This window comes from Schistocerca americana, chromosome 2 (genome assembly GCF_021461395.2).
Source record: "Schistocerca americana isolate TAMUIC-IGC-003095 chromosome 2, iqSchAmer2.1, whole genome shotgun sequence".
In the NCBI taxonomy this organism is placed as follows: Eukaryota; Metazoa; Arthropoda; class Insecta; order Orthoptera; family Acrididae; genus Schistocerca; species Schistocerca americana.
Genome location: NC_060120.1, coordinates 4,693,906 through 4,708,284, shown reverse-complemented (window position 1 = coordinate 4,708,284; position 14,379 = coordinate 4,693,906). Strand labels below are relative to the sequence as shown.

The 14,379-nt window shown below is 42.2% G+C and overlaps 1 protein-coding gene across 1 annotated transcript in view; it reads right to left on the bottom strand.

The window, feature by feature from the left end:
* LOC124595545 (ATP-binding cassette sub-family C member 4-like) overlaps positions 1-14,379 on the bottom strand; it is a 291,780-nt gene that overhangs the window by 33,895 nt on the left and 243,506 nt on the right. The window contains exon 19 of the mRNA XM_047134323.1: positions 8,702-8,872. Within this exon, the coding sequence (XP_046990279.1) occupies positions 8,702-8,872 (171 nt within the window). The remainder of the gene's footprint in view (positions 1-8,701; positions 8,873-14,379) is intronic.

Sequence of the window (14,379 nt, the reverse complement as noted above, 5' to 3'; positions counted from 1 at the left end):
GAGAGAGAGAGAGATTTGGGGCAGGGAGCGGGAGCACAGTTTCCCAGAGCTGTGGCCAGAGTTGGAATCATCCAAGATGATTTAGCCACATGTGAATGTGTGTTGGGAAAGGTGGGCATGCATGTCGGGAAAAAAAGAGAACACTCTAGGACAGTTTCCCAATTTTTGTACAAACAATACATGTAGGATACATAAAATTATTAAATTTGAAGATCAAGATCTCAAGTATTTCTGTGAGATAGCAAACTACTGTTTTGGGATACAACAGTCCACACCACCTTGACCTGGATGGTATATTTTCCAAGTTCATTAAATAACTAGGAAAAGCACTACAATAGTCACTACAATTTTACAATGAAATATTAGACAGTGGAAAAATCCCTCAGCGATTGAAAAATGTAAAAATTATTGCTACATTTACGCTCATCTTTACATCCAGCAAACTATTGTCCAGTTGTGCTACTAAGTGTCCGTTACAAGATGCTGCAGAGACTTCTGTATAACAGAATACTTCTAACAATTTATTCTGTAACACCTCCTACCCACTTCACACCCCATGTCAAGCAGGATTTCATGCAGACTGAAGATACTGCAACAGGTTCTCACCCTGACATCCTTTATAGAAGTGGGGTTACAAAAGACAAAGAAAACCTCAAAGGTATTTATTGACCTCACAGCAGCATCACACCATGTGGATGGATGTTTCAATGCATAAATGAAGTCGAACCATTCCAAGTTCAAAGATCATAGCACTAATGGAAAACATGCTTAAAACTTCTCTTTTAAAATTAACATTGGAGAACCTACAAGTAAATTCTACACTGTGAAGAATAGTCTCCCACATAACTCAGTTTTGGGCCGACTTTTATTTAACATCTACACCACTGACATACCACCACTGACTCTGAAAAGTTTAGCTATGCCCAACTCAAAACAACACATTCCAAGATTGTGAACAAACACTTAGTAACAACTTAGGAAAGCTTGACGAGTATCACCAAAAATGGAGACTCTGCCTGACCACTAATAAAGTGTAATGTGCTGCGAATACATAGAAAGATCCTTTATCATTTAGCTACAATATAGCAGGTCAACAACTGGAAGCAGTTAATTCCATAAATTATCTGGGAGTAGGCATTAGGAGTGATTTAAAATGGAATGATCATATAAAGTTGATCGTTGGTAAAGCAGATGCCAGACTGAGATTCATTGGAAGAATCCTAAGGAAATGCAATGCGAAAACAAAGGAAATACGTTACAGTACACTTGTTCGACCACTGCTTGAATATTGCTCAGCAATGTGGGATCCTTACCAGATAGGGTTGATAGAAGAGATAGAGAAGATCCAACGGAGAGCAGCGCCCTTTGTTACAGGATCATTTAGTAATCGCAAAAGTGTTACGGAGATGATAGATAAACTCCAGTGGAAGACTCTGCAGGAGAGACGCTCAGTAGCTCAGTACAGGCTTTTGTTGAAGTTTCGAGAACATACCTTCACCGAGAAGTCAAGCAGTATATTGCTCCCTCCTATGTATATCTCACGAAGAGACCATGAGGATAAAATCAGAGAGATTAGAGCCCACACACAGGTATACCGCGAATCCTTCTTTCCACGAACATTATGAGACTGGAATAGAAGGAAGAACCGATAGAGGTACTCAAGGTACCCTCCGCCACACACCGTCAGGTGGCTTGTGGAGTATGGATGTAGATGTAGATAGATGAATACAGAAGTTAGCTCATTCCACCCAACCAACAGAATGTATTCTTCTGCAATGAAATATTAAAACATAGTCAACATCCCAAATATTTTGGTGTGACTGTCAACAGATCCCTGACATTTAGGAAAGAGGACAAAAGCTAATTTTTTAAGGTAACTGGCTGGTCCTAGCTCTGGATCTAATGCAAAGACCTTGAGAACTACAGCACAAGCACTTGTGTATCACGGTGCCGAATATCGTTCTCTTGTTTAAAGCAGAAGTAGTTGTATCAATAAAATAATAGATATATATCTAAATGATGCAAAGAGGATTGTGACAGGAACTATTAAATACACATCAGTACCATGGCTGTCAGTATTCACCAATATTGCCCCACCAAATCTGATTACAACACTCAGTAACAGTGCTTTACTGTGAGTGGAATATGATCTTGAGCTATGCATGCTTGTAGTCATACTGTTACTAACTGGTTTGCAAACAGTACTTGTTAACTCTTCTGGTGTCACATTTCCTCCTATCTGTGCAATGGAAACTATACAGTTTGCCACTGCTGCCCTTACAGGCAACCATTGTAGTGGGCACCTATGCTGCATGAAATTTAGAACCTCATCCATGTATGTGAGTATGTCCAGTCATCAGCATTAGTGTATGATTGACATGGCACAAAAAGTGCAGATAACAACAGTATATGCTTCATTTATCAGACGTTTCTTTAACCTAATTGACAAGCAATATTTTAATGGTTTTGTCACTAAGCCATATTCTGATGTTCCACACACTTCATATAACTGCCTCTGCTGTTTTACGGATAAGTGAAACAAATGCAACAATCACCTTTTCTACATCTGCACCATTTTCTAATCATACCCAAATAAACAAAGGCAAAAATGAATGTGAAGAAAAATTGAATCAAAATCCTTAGCAACACAAATGTGTCATTTCAGATATTGACAGTTCAGGAGTTGAAGCCATGGGCTTAACAGGTTACCAATCTCTTCAATCCTCCTCGAACTACCTTTGAGGCTACAGCAGTGTGAAAACATCACAGACAAATACCTCAAAGATTCAAGTCAACAAGATGCAGAGAACAATTCATGCTTTAGGTAGAAATGCTAAAGGTTCAACACACCATTACGACTTTCAGATTAAAAGAGACCACTCACCGAAAAGCAGAAGCATTGAATCATTGATAGGCACACACACAAAAAAAAGAAAACTTGCTAGCTTTCAGAGTTACCCTTTGATGAGCTACAGTAAAACAAACAAACACACACACACACACTCTCTCTCTCTCTCTCTCTCTCTCTCTCTCTCTCTCTCTCTCTCTCACTCTCTGTGTGTGTGTGTGTGTGTGTGTGTGTGTGTGTAAGGGGGGCACTTTTTTTTCTTTTCCTTTTTTACTCTAGCTCTTCAAAGGATAACTCCAAAAGCTACAAATTTTTCCTCGTTTTTGTGTCCCATGAAGTTAGTTTCTGAAGTTTACTGACTATTCTCCAGGTAGTAGCACACTGATAGAGAGCATGGGCAACACAAGGTCTTGTGTTATCTTGTTGAAATATTATGTAGCAGAGACACTGATGATAAGGTACAGCTACTGGCCGAACCACTTCATAAATGTAACACCTGCACTTTAAATTACTGGCTATTCAAATGAGAGGTTATCATGTTGTGTAACCAATAGTATGCCTTATCATCACACCAGGTCTGTATGAACATGGCAAATGCCATGTGCCCAGCAGTGGCCATAGCAAAACCTTACATCTGACACCATAGCCTGGCCTTTTGGTGAAACATCCGTCACTATGCGTGGGTAGTCAATGTTTTAATAGACAATACTGTGGCACTCCTGTGTCCACTGTTGTTGTTGGATGCCTCACTGTTAGCACACCTCTCTGTGCTACCAAGTCAAGGGAAGCCACAACAATGGTCACAGTGCTGACAATCCGTGGTACCCCAGATGTCACCACACTATCAGTGTGGGTAATTGTCTTGCTGCAAACAAGCCCATTCTTGACTCAAGGTAAGTGATGTGGCTGTTCAATACTACAGAGACAGGTGAACAATGTCTTCACTGAGATGCAAGTCATATGGGGCTGTTGAGATCCTACATGGTGTTGTGTATGGCTCTCTGGGATCCATCAATTCTGTATTCATGTGACACCAATGGGATGTTGACCAACAAGAGCAGCAATATCAACAATTTATAAAATACAGTCTTGATGGGGCATGACTGTGCTGCTGTCAAATTCCAACACATGCAGATAGACATTTATTCTTCTTAATCAAAATATCCACGGGTATGCTGCCGGTCTATAGTGTCCAACGGGCACAGTATTTCGGCGATCAAACATGTCGCCATCATCAGGTGAACTGACGAACTGAGCTCCTGTGAACGTGCCGGCACGGAGATCCGTACGCTATGGCTGCTCAGGGGGAACTGGGTTCGGTCGCGGCGGCGCCCGATTTAAATACCCTCCGCCCGCGGCGCGCTCCCTCCGCCGTCCGCGCCCAGCGCCACGGTCGCGCGGTGGAACAGATTGCGACGGCGTCTGAGATGACGTCGGTGTGATGGCTCTGTCCGCCGTGGTCGTCACAACTATACGTCTGCTCGATTTACTCTTGATTAACCCGATCGCTGGTTCCCAAGCCTTGCTAAGATTATAGTCACAGTCACGGTTTATGAGGTCGTCATTCACTATGGAGACTGAAACGGAGGGTAAATTACCTTTCCTTGACGTCTTGGTCAAGAGAAGGGCTGACGGCACCCTAGGTCATGGGGTGTATCGGAAGGCTACGCACACTGATCTGTATTTGCATGCAGACAGCTGCCACCACCCTTCACAGAGGAATGGGGTACTTAAAACTCTAGTACATAGGGCACGCACTATCTCTGACGCAGAGAGTCTACCCCAGGAATTGGAACATCTGAGAACTGTATTTCGAAAAAATGGGTACTCAGAGTGGCAGATTCAACGTGCTCTCCGCCCAACCACTGCAGCACAACCTGTTGAGATGGATGAAGTCACGAGGGAGGAGGTAGGCACTGCATTTATTCCATACACAGGCGCACTCTCGGGGAAAATCGCCCGCATTCTGAAGAAACACCGGGTCGGAACTGTGTTTTGTCCTCCAAATAAAACTCGTGCACTGGTGGGGAGCGCCAAAGATGACCTCGGTTTGAGGACGGCCGGCGTGTACCAGATTCCGTGTCAATGTGGCAAGTCGTATATTGGTCAGACGATGCGTACCGTCGAGGATCGATGCCGTGAACACCAGAGGCACACTCGACTGATGTATCCGAGCAAGTCGGCGGTCGCTGAACATTGTTTGTCGGAAAATCACGCCATGGAGTACGAACGCACGAGGATTCTGGTACAGACGTCGAGATACTGGGACAGCGTTGTTAGAGAGGCCATCGAAATTCGCACCAATGACGACCTCATAAACCGTGACTGTGGCTATAATCTTAGCAAGGCTTGGGAACCAGCGATCGGGTTAATCAAGAGTAAATCGAGCAGACGTATAGTTGTGACGACCACGGCGGACAGAGCCATCACACCGACGTCATCTCAGACGCCGTCGCAATCTGTTCCACCGCGCGACCGTGGCGCTGGGCGCGGACGGCGGAGGGAGCGCGCCGCGGGCGGAGGGTATTTAAATCGGCCGCCGCCGCGACCGAACCCAGTTCCCCCTGAGCAGCCATAGCGTACGGATCTCCGTGCCGGCACGTTCACAGGAGCTCAGTTCGTCAGTTCACCTGATGATGGCGACATGTTTGATCGCCGAAATACTGTGCCCGTTGGACACTATAGACCGGCAGCATACCCGTGGATATTTTGATTATCAAATACGCCGGGAGAAACTCAGGAATCACATTTATTCTTCTTATTTGTGGCATAACGTGATCTTCTCGCAAACAACTAATATTCAAATGTAATATGAATGAGAAACATGCTGGAGGATCTTTTCTACATACAGCACATATATGGTGTTACCCCTATCTATTTTGTCCAGTTATGTATCATTTAGATATCCAAGTACACAGTAAATTTCATGCCAATTTAACCTCTACTGCATGCCATATTTATGGTCCTGCAACTTTAATGGCCAGCAGAATACACACACTGGCCAGCCAGAACATTATGACCATTATCGATATAAAACCGTCCACAAGATAGCAGGCAGGAATGACTGTTTATCAGACACTCACACAGTGCTTGTAGTGTCAGTGAGAGCGCTGTCCATGATTAAAATGGGGAAGGTGCGTGATCTATCTGAGTTTGACTGTGGACAGATTGTGATAGCCCATAGGATCACCAAGAGCATTTTGGATACTGCATGACTTTTTGAGTGTTCAAGAAGTGCTGTGGTGAGTATCTCCAACAGGTGGAAAAACCAAGGTGAAACCATGTCCAGATGTCATTGGGTTGGGTGCCCACCCTTCATGACAGACATTGGACATTGTAGGCTGGGCAAACTGGTAAAACAGGTCAGGAGACAAACTGTGGGGGAATGCTGGGCAGAGTAAAGTGTGTCTGAATAGACTCCTAATGATGGGCCTCTGCACCCAACGACCCATGCACGTTCCAATGTTAATGCCACGACATCGGCAATTACAACTGAAATGGGCATGTGACCATCGGCACTGGTCGTTGGTGTAGTGGCAGAGTATTGCATTGTCTGATGAATCCCGATACCTTCTTCATCGTGCTGTCATCTTCCAGGGGAACAGCTCCTTGACGCCTGTACTGAGGGGCAAAGGAGAGCTGGAAGTGGATGCAGTCTGCTCTGGGGAACACAGCGAGGGAAAAACGACTGTCTGTATGCCTCTGTATGAGCCCTAATCTCTCATATCTTATCTTTGTGGTCCTCAAGCACAATGTATGTTGGCAGGAGCAGAATCGTTTGGCAGTCAGCTTCAAATGCCGGTTCTCTAAATTTTCTTAATAGTGTTTCCCGAAAAGAATGCTGCCTTCCCTCCAGAGATTCCCATTTAAGTTCCCGAAGCATCTCCGTAACACTTATGTTTTGTTTGAACCTACCGGTAACAAGTCTAGCAGGCCTCCTCTGAATTGCTTTGATATCTTCATTCAATCTGACATGGTATGGATCCCAAACACTTGAACAGTACTCAAGAATAGGTCGCACCAGCATCCTACATGCAGTCTCCTTTACAGGTGAACCACTCTTTCCTAAAATTCTCCCAATAAACCGAAGTCGATCATTTGCCTTCCCTACCACAGTTTTCATATGCTCGTTCTACCTCACATCACTCTGCAATGTTCACCCAGATATTTAAACCACTTGACTGTGTCAAACTAGACACTAGTAATACTGGATCCGAGCATTATAGGTTTATCCTTCTTACTCATCTGCATTAACATATATTTTTCCACATTACGGCTATCTGCCACGCACCACACAAACTGGGAAATTTGTCTAAGTGGTCTTGTATCTTCCTACAGTAACTCAACTTTGACACCTTACAGTACACCACAGCATTATCAGCAAACAACCGCATACTGCTGCCCACCCTGTCCGCTAAATCATCTATGTTTATAGTGAACAACAGCGGTCCTATTACACTTCCCTGGGGCACTCCTGACAATACCTTAGTCTCTGATGAACACTCGTCGTCTGTATTTACTCGGTCCCAATAAAGAAATTACATAAAATGAGTATATTCTTGTAATTAATATTGTAATTTATGATGATAACAATTATTTATCTTTTCTTTTCCTTCAGCGTTTGTCCTATCTGTGTCATTGTCTGCCAACAACTGCCTATCAGCCAAAACTAAGTTGGTAATTATTTGTGCTATATATTGCAATCTATCCCAAAGAAGGGAAGTATTGCACATACACTGTTTGTGAATATATAAACTTTATTCTGTATGCATCCATATTTTGACTGTTTATGTGTTCATGCAGCAGAGATGGGTGCGTAGTCTATAATTTGTCAAGACCAGTGTCAAAAACCAGCTAAAAGACATATACAGAATATCTAATGAACCAAACGTAAGGTATATACTACAGTGTCCAGCTTCAACCATGTCATGGACACCACCTTATCTTGCACCAGGTTAGGTGTACATTATCTATGAGTGAAAGAATCAAATGGGGTGGCGAGAATTTCTAGTTGGTGTGATGAATGACAGCTTGCTCTACATGTGGAAAAATATAAGTTAATGTATTGTAGATGAGTAGGAGAAACAATCCTGTAATGTTTGACTATATCATTAGTAGCATGCTGCTGGACACAGCCACATCAATTAAATATCTAGGCATAACATTGCAAAGTGATATGAAGTGGAATGAGCATGTCAGGTTGCTAATACAGACAGTGAATGCGTGACCTAGTTTTATTGGGAGAATTTTGGGAAAGCGTAGCTTATCTGTAAAGGAGATGGCATATGGAATGCTAGTGTGACTCATTCCTGAGTACAGGTAACTATTTGAGATCCCTCCCAGGTCGGCTGAAAGGAAGATACCGAAACAATTCAGAGGTGTGCTACTAGGTATGTTTCTGTTAGTATTATGGAGATGCTGTGTGAATTCGAGTGGGAATCCCTGGAGAGAAGATGAAGCTCTTTTTGCAAGTCACTATTGTAGAAATTTAGAGAAACAGCATTTGAGGCCAACTGCAGATCGATTCTGCTGTCGCCAACATATATGAAGATATGATGAGAGAAATTAGGCTTCTACAGAAGCTTATAGACAGTCGGTTTTCTCTCATCCTTTTTTTGAGTGGAACAGGAAAGGAAATGATTAGTAGCAGTACACTATATGTACAGTATGTATGCAGATGTAGAAACACAACTGATACCTCCATAGAATTATGTTCCTGTCCCAATTAATTTTACTGTGTCCTATTGTTTGCCCTTCTTATGAAGAGAACCTGTTCACTGCTGACTTAAGCTGCTTATGCACCTGCAAATCTGCAGGACTTCAATAGGATATTCAGAACATTAGACAAAATACCTGATTCAGATTCGAAAGGTGGTTCTCTCTCAATGTCATTGTATTGTAGAATTCTTTCCACTGATGTCATCTGACTGACAACTTCCGTTGTTTCTCTGATTGCTATCTGTAGCATTCCTGTCAACATCAGAGATTGTGCAATTGCAAGGCCAACATATCCCCCGAGAACACCTGCAATGAAATAAAAAAATAATTACATTAAGAAACCACTCACCAAAATCACACAAGTCAAATATTAACAAGTAAAAATTCTGGTTACCAGGTGAAAACAGAAACAGACATTTAAAAAAATTACAAAATGCTAGGTCTCAGGACAACATGTTCTTTCTCTGGGAAAACGACTTGTCTTTTAACAGAAATAGATTTACTGGTTCCAAAACTTTTTGTTTGTACCTTTATCATCTGCCACCTGCTAAGTAGTACAGTTACTCCACTCCACTTAATTAAAACAGGGATAAGTGAATTGGAGATGAGACACTGTGGATTACGGATAAGCTTCTGTGGTTGTAATGTTCCCATCAGAAGCATGAGGTGAGGGGAATGTAGTAAGTTATTATACATACTATTCAGTAATGAATTTGAGTACTTCTAACTACAAAGTTTTATCCTGTGTACCTTCCAGCACTGGTACAGGTCCTTTTTTCAGAAGTTCAGCATAATATTTAGAAGAGTTTCTGTGAAGCTTGGAAAGTAGGGAGAGGTACTGGCAAAATTGAAGCAGTGATGCAAGTTGTAATTTGTGATGGTACATGTCAGCAGTAGAAAAGCAGTGTTACAAGTTTGAGTCCTGGCCCTTCACACAGTTTTAATATGCCAGCAAGTTTCAAATGAAGCTTTAATTGCAAACTCACTTTACCTCTTTGTTCCTACTGTTCTGTTGAAAACCAGAAGGGCAGGAAGAGAGAGGAAAAGCAACATCTGCAGTTTACTTCTAACCTCTGGTAATAGTAAGACAGCTACTTGGCAAAAGGTTAGAAGTTACTCTCATGTATTTGCCATACAAATAATTTGGAACGAATATTGCAGACAGATACAACAGACACGTATCTGAAGTAGGTAAGGATTGTCTCTCTTCCAAAAAAATGTGATGCAGAAGATAGAAAACTAGAAGCCTAGTTGTCTGCTGTAATCACTCTTAAAATTATAGAATCCATTACAAAAGGCAGACCAATTAATTGCCTGAACAAATACAACATTCTCAGTGAAACTCAGTTTGTTTTCCGAGTAGTAGAAATGCAGAATCAGTCATAGTGGAGTTTACAAAAGTGGTACTTGATGAACTACACTAGGATGAATGTTTCAGAGGTATATTTTTACATCTGTCAAAGGCCTTTGATACTGCTTGACATATAATTTGGCTAAAAAAACTAAAATTGTTGGAGCAGGAGGAACTGCAAATAGTGGCTCTGATCAAATCAGAAAAAAGAGGCTACAAAAGGCAGAGGTAGCACAGGCTCCACATAAATTAAAATTTTTAGTGAAACTTGCATCACATCCCAAACATATTAATACAGAATGCCTTAGAGCAGCAACTTAGGACCAATATTGTTTTTAATGTATACCAATAACTTTACACACAATGTTAGGCCCACGTAGAAAATTATTTTTGTCAATGACAGTAATATTATAAGCACAGATAAGACACCAGAACTTATAGTATAAAGAAGCAAATGAAACCCTAAATAACATTTAGAACTGATCTTCAAGCACCAAAATACACTGAAAATAAAGAAATAAACAGCATTAATTTCTGCATAAAGAGGGAAAATAATTCTGTAAAGTCAGATTTGGATGAAAATTACATACAGTATATTGTACAGGCTGAAAACTCAAAATTTTTGGGTAGTGGGATGCACATAAATACACTAGGAAAAAAAGTCATCAGCTTGCAATTCTGTTAGAGTACTGATATCAGTCAGTAAAATCATCTCAGTTTACAAGCCGCATCATCTTGAATAAAATACTCAAGCTTTCAACAGCTGTCTCTGCCATAGTCATCACAAGTTGAAATCACTGACTGCCTTGTCTGGCAATGTGTTCTGCCTATATAGAAGCAATAGCAGTGTCTGGAATCTGCCGGAGAGGGGACGCGTGGAAGGAAAGTCGGGCAGCTCTGTCCTGCTGTGGGACCAAGTGACATCACATGGCACAAGCAGCCTGCGTCACTTGACTCTGATGACACTGACATCAGGGTGTAACAGACAATGCCTTATAGTTACATTAGTTACATACTATTCCTACATGCACTCCATCTTTAGCTATGGATCATTTTTCGGGGTCCCATACACAAAATGTGAACACAGTCTTCAAACTACAGACAAGGGCTATTAGAATTAATAACTGACAATAGTATCCAAGTTTCCTGTAAAGATCTGTTTAAACAGCTCGGGATTCTAACTACACCATGTGAGTACATATACAAGTACTAATGTGTTATTCATGTCATCATTTATTTATTTTCAAGTGCCACTGATTCTTGACGTAAGTGTATCACTAGAACGTAGAACATGCCAGATTATTACAGTAATAACCAGATGTAAAAGTTCATATAGTTTACAATCTAAATCATATGTAAACACAGCAGGGAAAGTTCTGGCTGAATGTAAATACTTTGGAAGTAAATGAGACCACTCTCTGAATAGCAGAAGTGTTGAGTTCTTGTTAGGCACATGCAAAAGAGAAAGAAAAGGAAAACTTGTTATCTTTCGGAATAAATCCTTTGCCAGGATTGAAATTTTGGCAGATGGACTAATGTGAGGTTGGGATTGGATCAGGTGGGGTAGATAGCAGAGAGAGAGAGGAGAAGTTAGCGGCCTTGAGGGAGACAGCAGGTTTACTGGTTAGGAATGTGGGAGAGACAGGTGATAGGCACTTGAGCTAAGCGTGTTATACACAGGCACTGGAGACGGTTGGGTGCGATGCATGGGTGAAGGTGATGGAGAGAGGTGAATTGTGAAGGGAGACAGGATGGAGGAAGGGGAAACTGTTGGGTAGAGGGTGTGGCGATAGTAAGTTAATGGATATTGAGCCCACGAGGGTTACAGTAGTGAAGGATATGTTTCAAGGATAACTCCCATCTGCATAGTTGAGAAAAGCTGGTGGTGGAGGGATGGATCCACATGGCCCAGATTGTTAAGCAGCCACCAAATTCAAGCATGTTGTGCTCAGTTGCATGTTGTGTCACTGGCTGGTCATCTTTGTACATCGCTAGGTCGTGGTGGCCATTCATTCTGGTGAACAACTAGTTGCTTGTCGTACTCACATAAAAAGGTGTGCAGTGATTGGGGTCAACAGCTTCACCCAGTTATCCCACAGTGTGATTTAACCTAAATGAAATTAAAAGAATGACCTTCTTCATGAAATGATTCCAACTCATTGATAAGCCTGTATACAATGAGGATTTCAGTCAAACTGGTGGTAAAATTTTGAAATACTGTCAGAGCAGATAAAGAATCACTGAACAGGAAATACAGAAATGCTGTCATTGGTGGGGAGAAACAAAGTGCTTCTAGCATCGGAGCAAATTTCATGGCCATGCTATTTGCCTGTGCTGGTAATTTGAATAACCCAGACTTCTGCAAACATGGGATGCAGTACATACTTCCAACAGAGTCCCTGGCTCTGGAGCTGTCAGTACAGATGAATACTACCTTAAAATACTGTCTTATGAACTGCATCAAAGTTTTGTTATTAATGTGAGCCACATGGTCACACGAACACCAGTTATTAAGTTCACAATTTCAATGGGAATGGGATGCTAAAGCTATTTAGTCTAGGTGCTCTTAAGATTTTCCTTGAAATCTCCTGAATATCTAAATATGCTTAGCGTAGGGGATGAAGAGTTCTAGTGATCCAGAAGTATCCAGCAAATTATTGTATGGTTAGGTTCGAGATGACTGATTTCAGATTGTAGGATTCATACTGGATTCAATTTGGCACAGAGATACTGCTGGCAGGGGTGGAAAGTTTGTTCATGTGCATCAAGCAAGAATGCATTGGTAGTGTGACCATTTTAGGTTAGCTTACAGTCGATGAAGAGTCCCTGGTATTTGACTACCATCTTTGAAGGGATGTAGTACACTTACATAGTTGCAATGGCCGAATATTTGCTCTATGCCTCAAGAACAATACTACTTTTGATTTATCTGTGGATACATCCAGTTCATTTATTGTGAGCCAGTGTCGGTGCTTGAACATTGTGGCTGTCAGTTACAGTCTCCTAGGAATGTACTTTCCGTGTAAATACTTACATTGTTTGCATACTGCAAAACTTTCACTTCCTCTCCAATAGCCTACTTAGGTCAGCACTGTGAATATCAAACAGAATAGTGCCAAAACATGTCCTTGTGGCAACCCCGTAGTTCTGGTTCCTATAGTAAGTCCTTCATGTACAACTAGTAGCAACCGATCAGAGAGATAGGGAAACAACACATATGAAGTGACAGCATTTTGATTCCATGCAGTACATACGTCCATCAAACTGGACTCTTTGCTAGTCACCACATAGCCGAGATGCTGAGTCACAGAAAGGCATAATAAAAAGGCTGTCGGAAAGTTATCTTTTGGTCAACGAGGTCGTTGTCAAAAACAGACAACGTACACACAAGTGCATACTCACGCAAATGCAACTCATGCACACATGACCCCAGTCTCTGGTAGCTGAGCTGGAGCCAGACTGCAGGTAGTGGGGAATTACCAGAGGGGCAACCATGTGGGGAGGGGGATGGTAAAATGCTGCTGGGAGCATGTGGGGACGAGGTGGAGCAGCTAGGTGCAATCAGGAGGTTAGATGGAGGGGGGGGGGGGGAGAGGGGGGGGGGGGTATGGAGGAGAGTTAGTGGAAAAGGAGTAAAATAAAAAATAAAAAGACTGGGTGTGTCAGTGGAATAGAGTGCTGTGTTGTGCTGGATGGGACAATGACAATGACTAATGAAGGTTGAGGCTAGAAGGGTTATGGGAATCTAGGATATACGAGGTGCATTCAAGTTCTAAGGCCTCCGATTTTTTTTCTTCGGACTGGAAAGAGATAGAAACTTGCGCACTGTTTTAAAATGAGACCGCGTTCATTGTCAATACGTCCCAGAGATGGCAGCACCGAACGGCAGATGGAATTTTACCGCCAGCGGCGAGAATGAGAACTGTTTTAAATACTTAAAATGGCGACGTTTTCCTTACTTGAACAGTGTGCAATCATTCGTTTTCTGAATTTGCGTGGTGTGAAACCAATTGAAATTCATCGACAGTTGAAGGAGACATGTGGTGATGGAGTTATGTATGTGTCGAAAGTGCATTCGTGGGTGCGACAGTTTAATGAAGGCAGAACATCGTGTGACAACAAACCGAAACAACCTCGGGCTCGCACCAGCCGGTCTGACGACATGATCGAGAAAGTGGAGAGAATTGTTTTGGGGGATCGCCGAATGACTGTTGAACAGATCGCCTCCAGAGTTGGCATTTCTGTGGGTTCTGTGCACACAGTCCTGCATGACGACCTCAAAATGCGAAAAGTGTCATCCAGGTGGGTGCCACGAATGCTGACGGACGACCACACGACTGCCCGTGTGGCATGTTGCCAAGCAATGTTGACATGCAATGACAGCATGAATGGGACTTTCTTTTTGTCGGTTGTGACAATGGATGAGACGTGGATGCCATTTTTCAATCCAGAAACAAAGCGC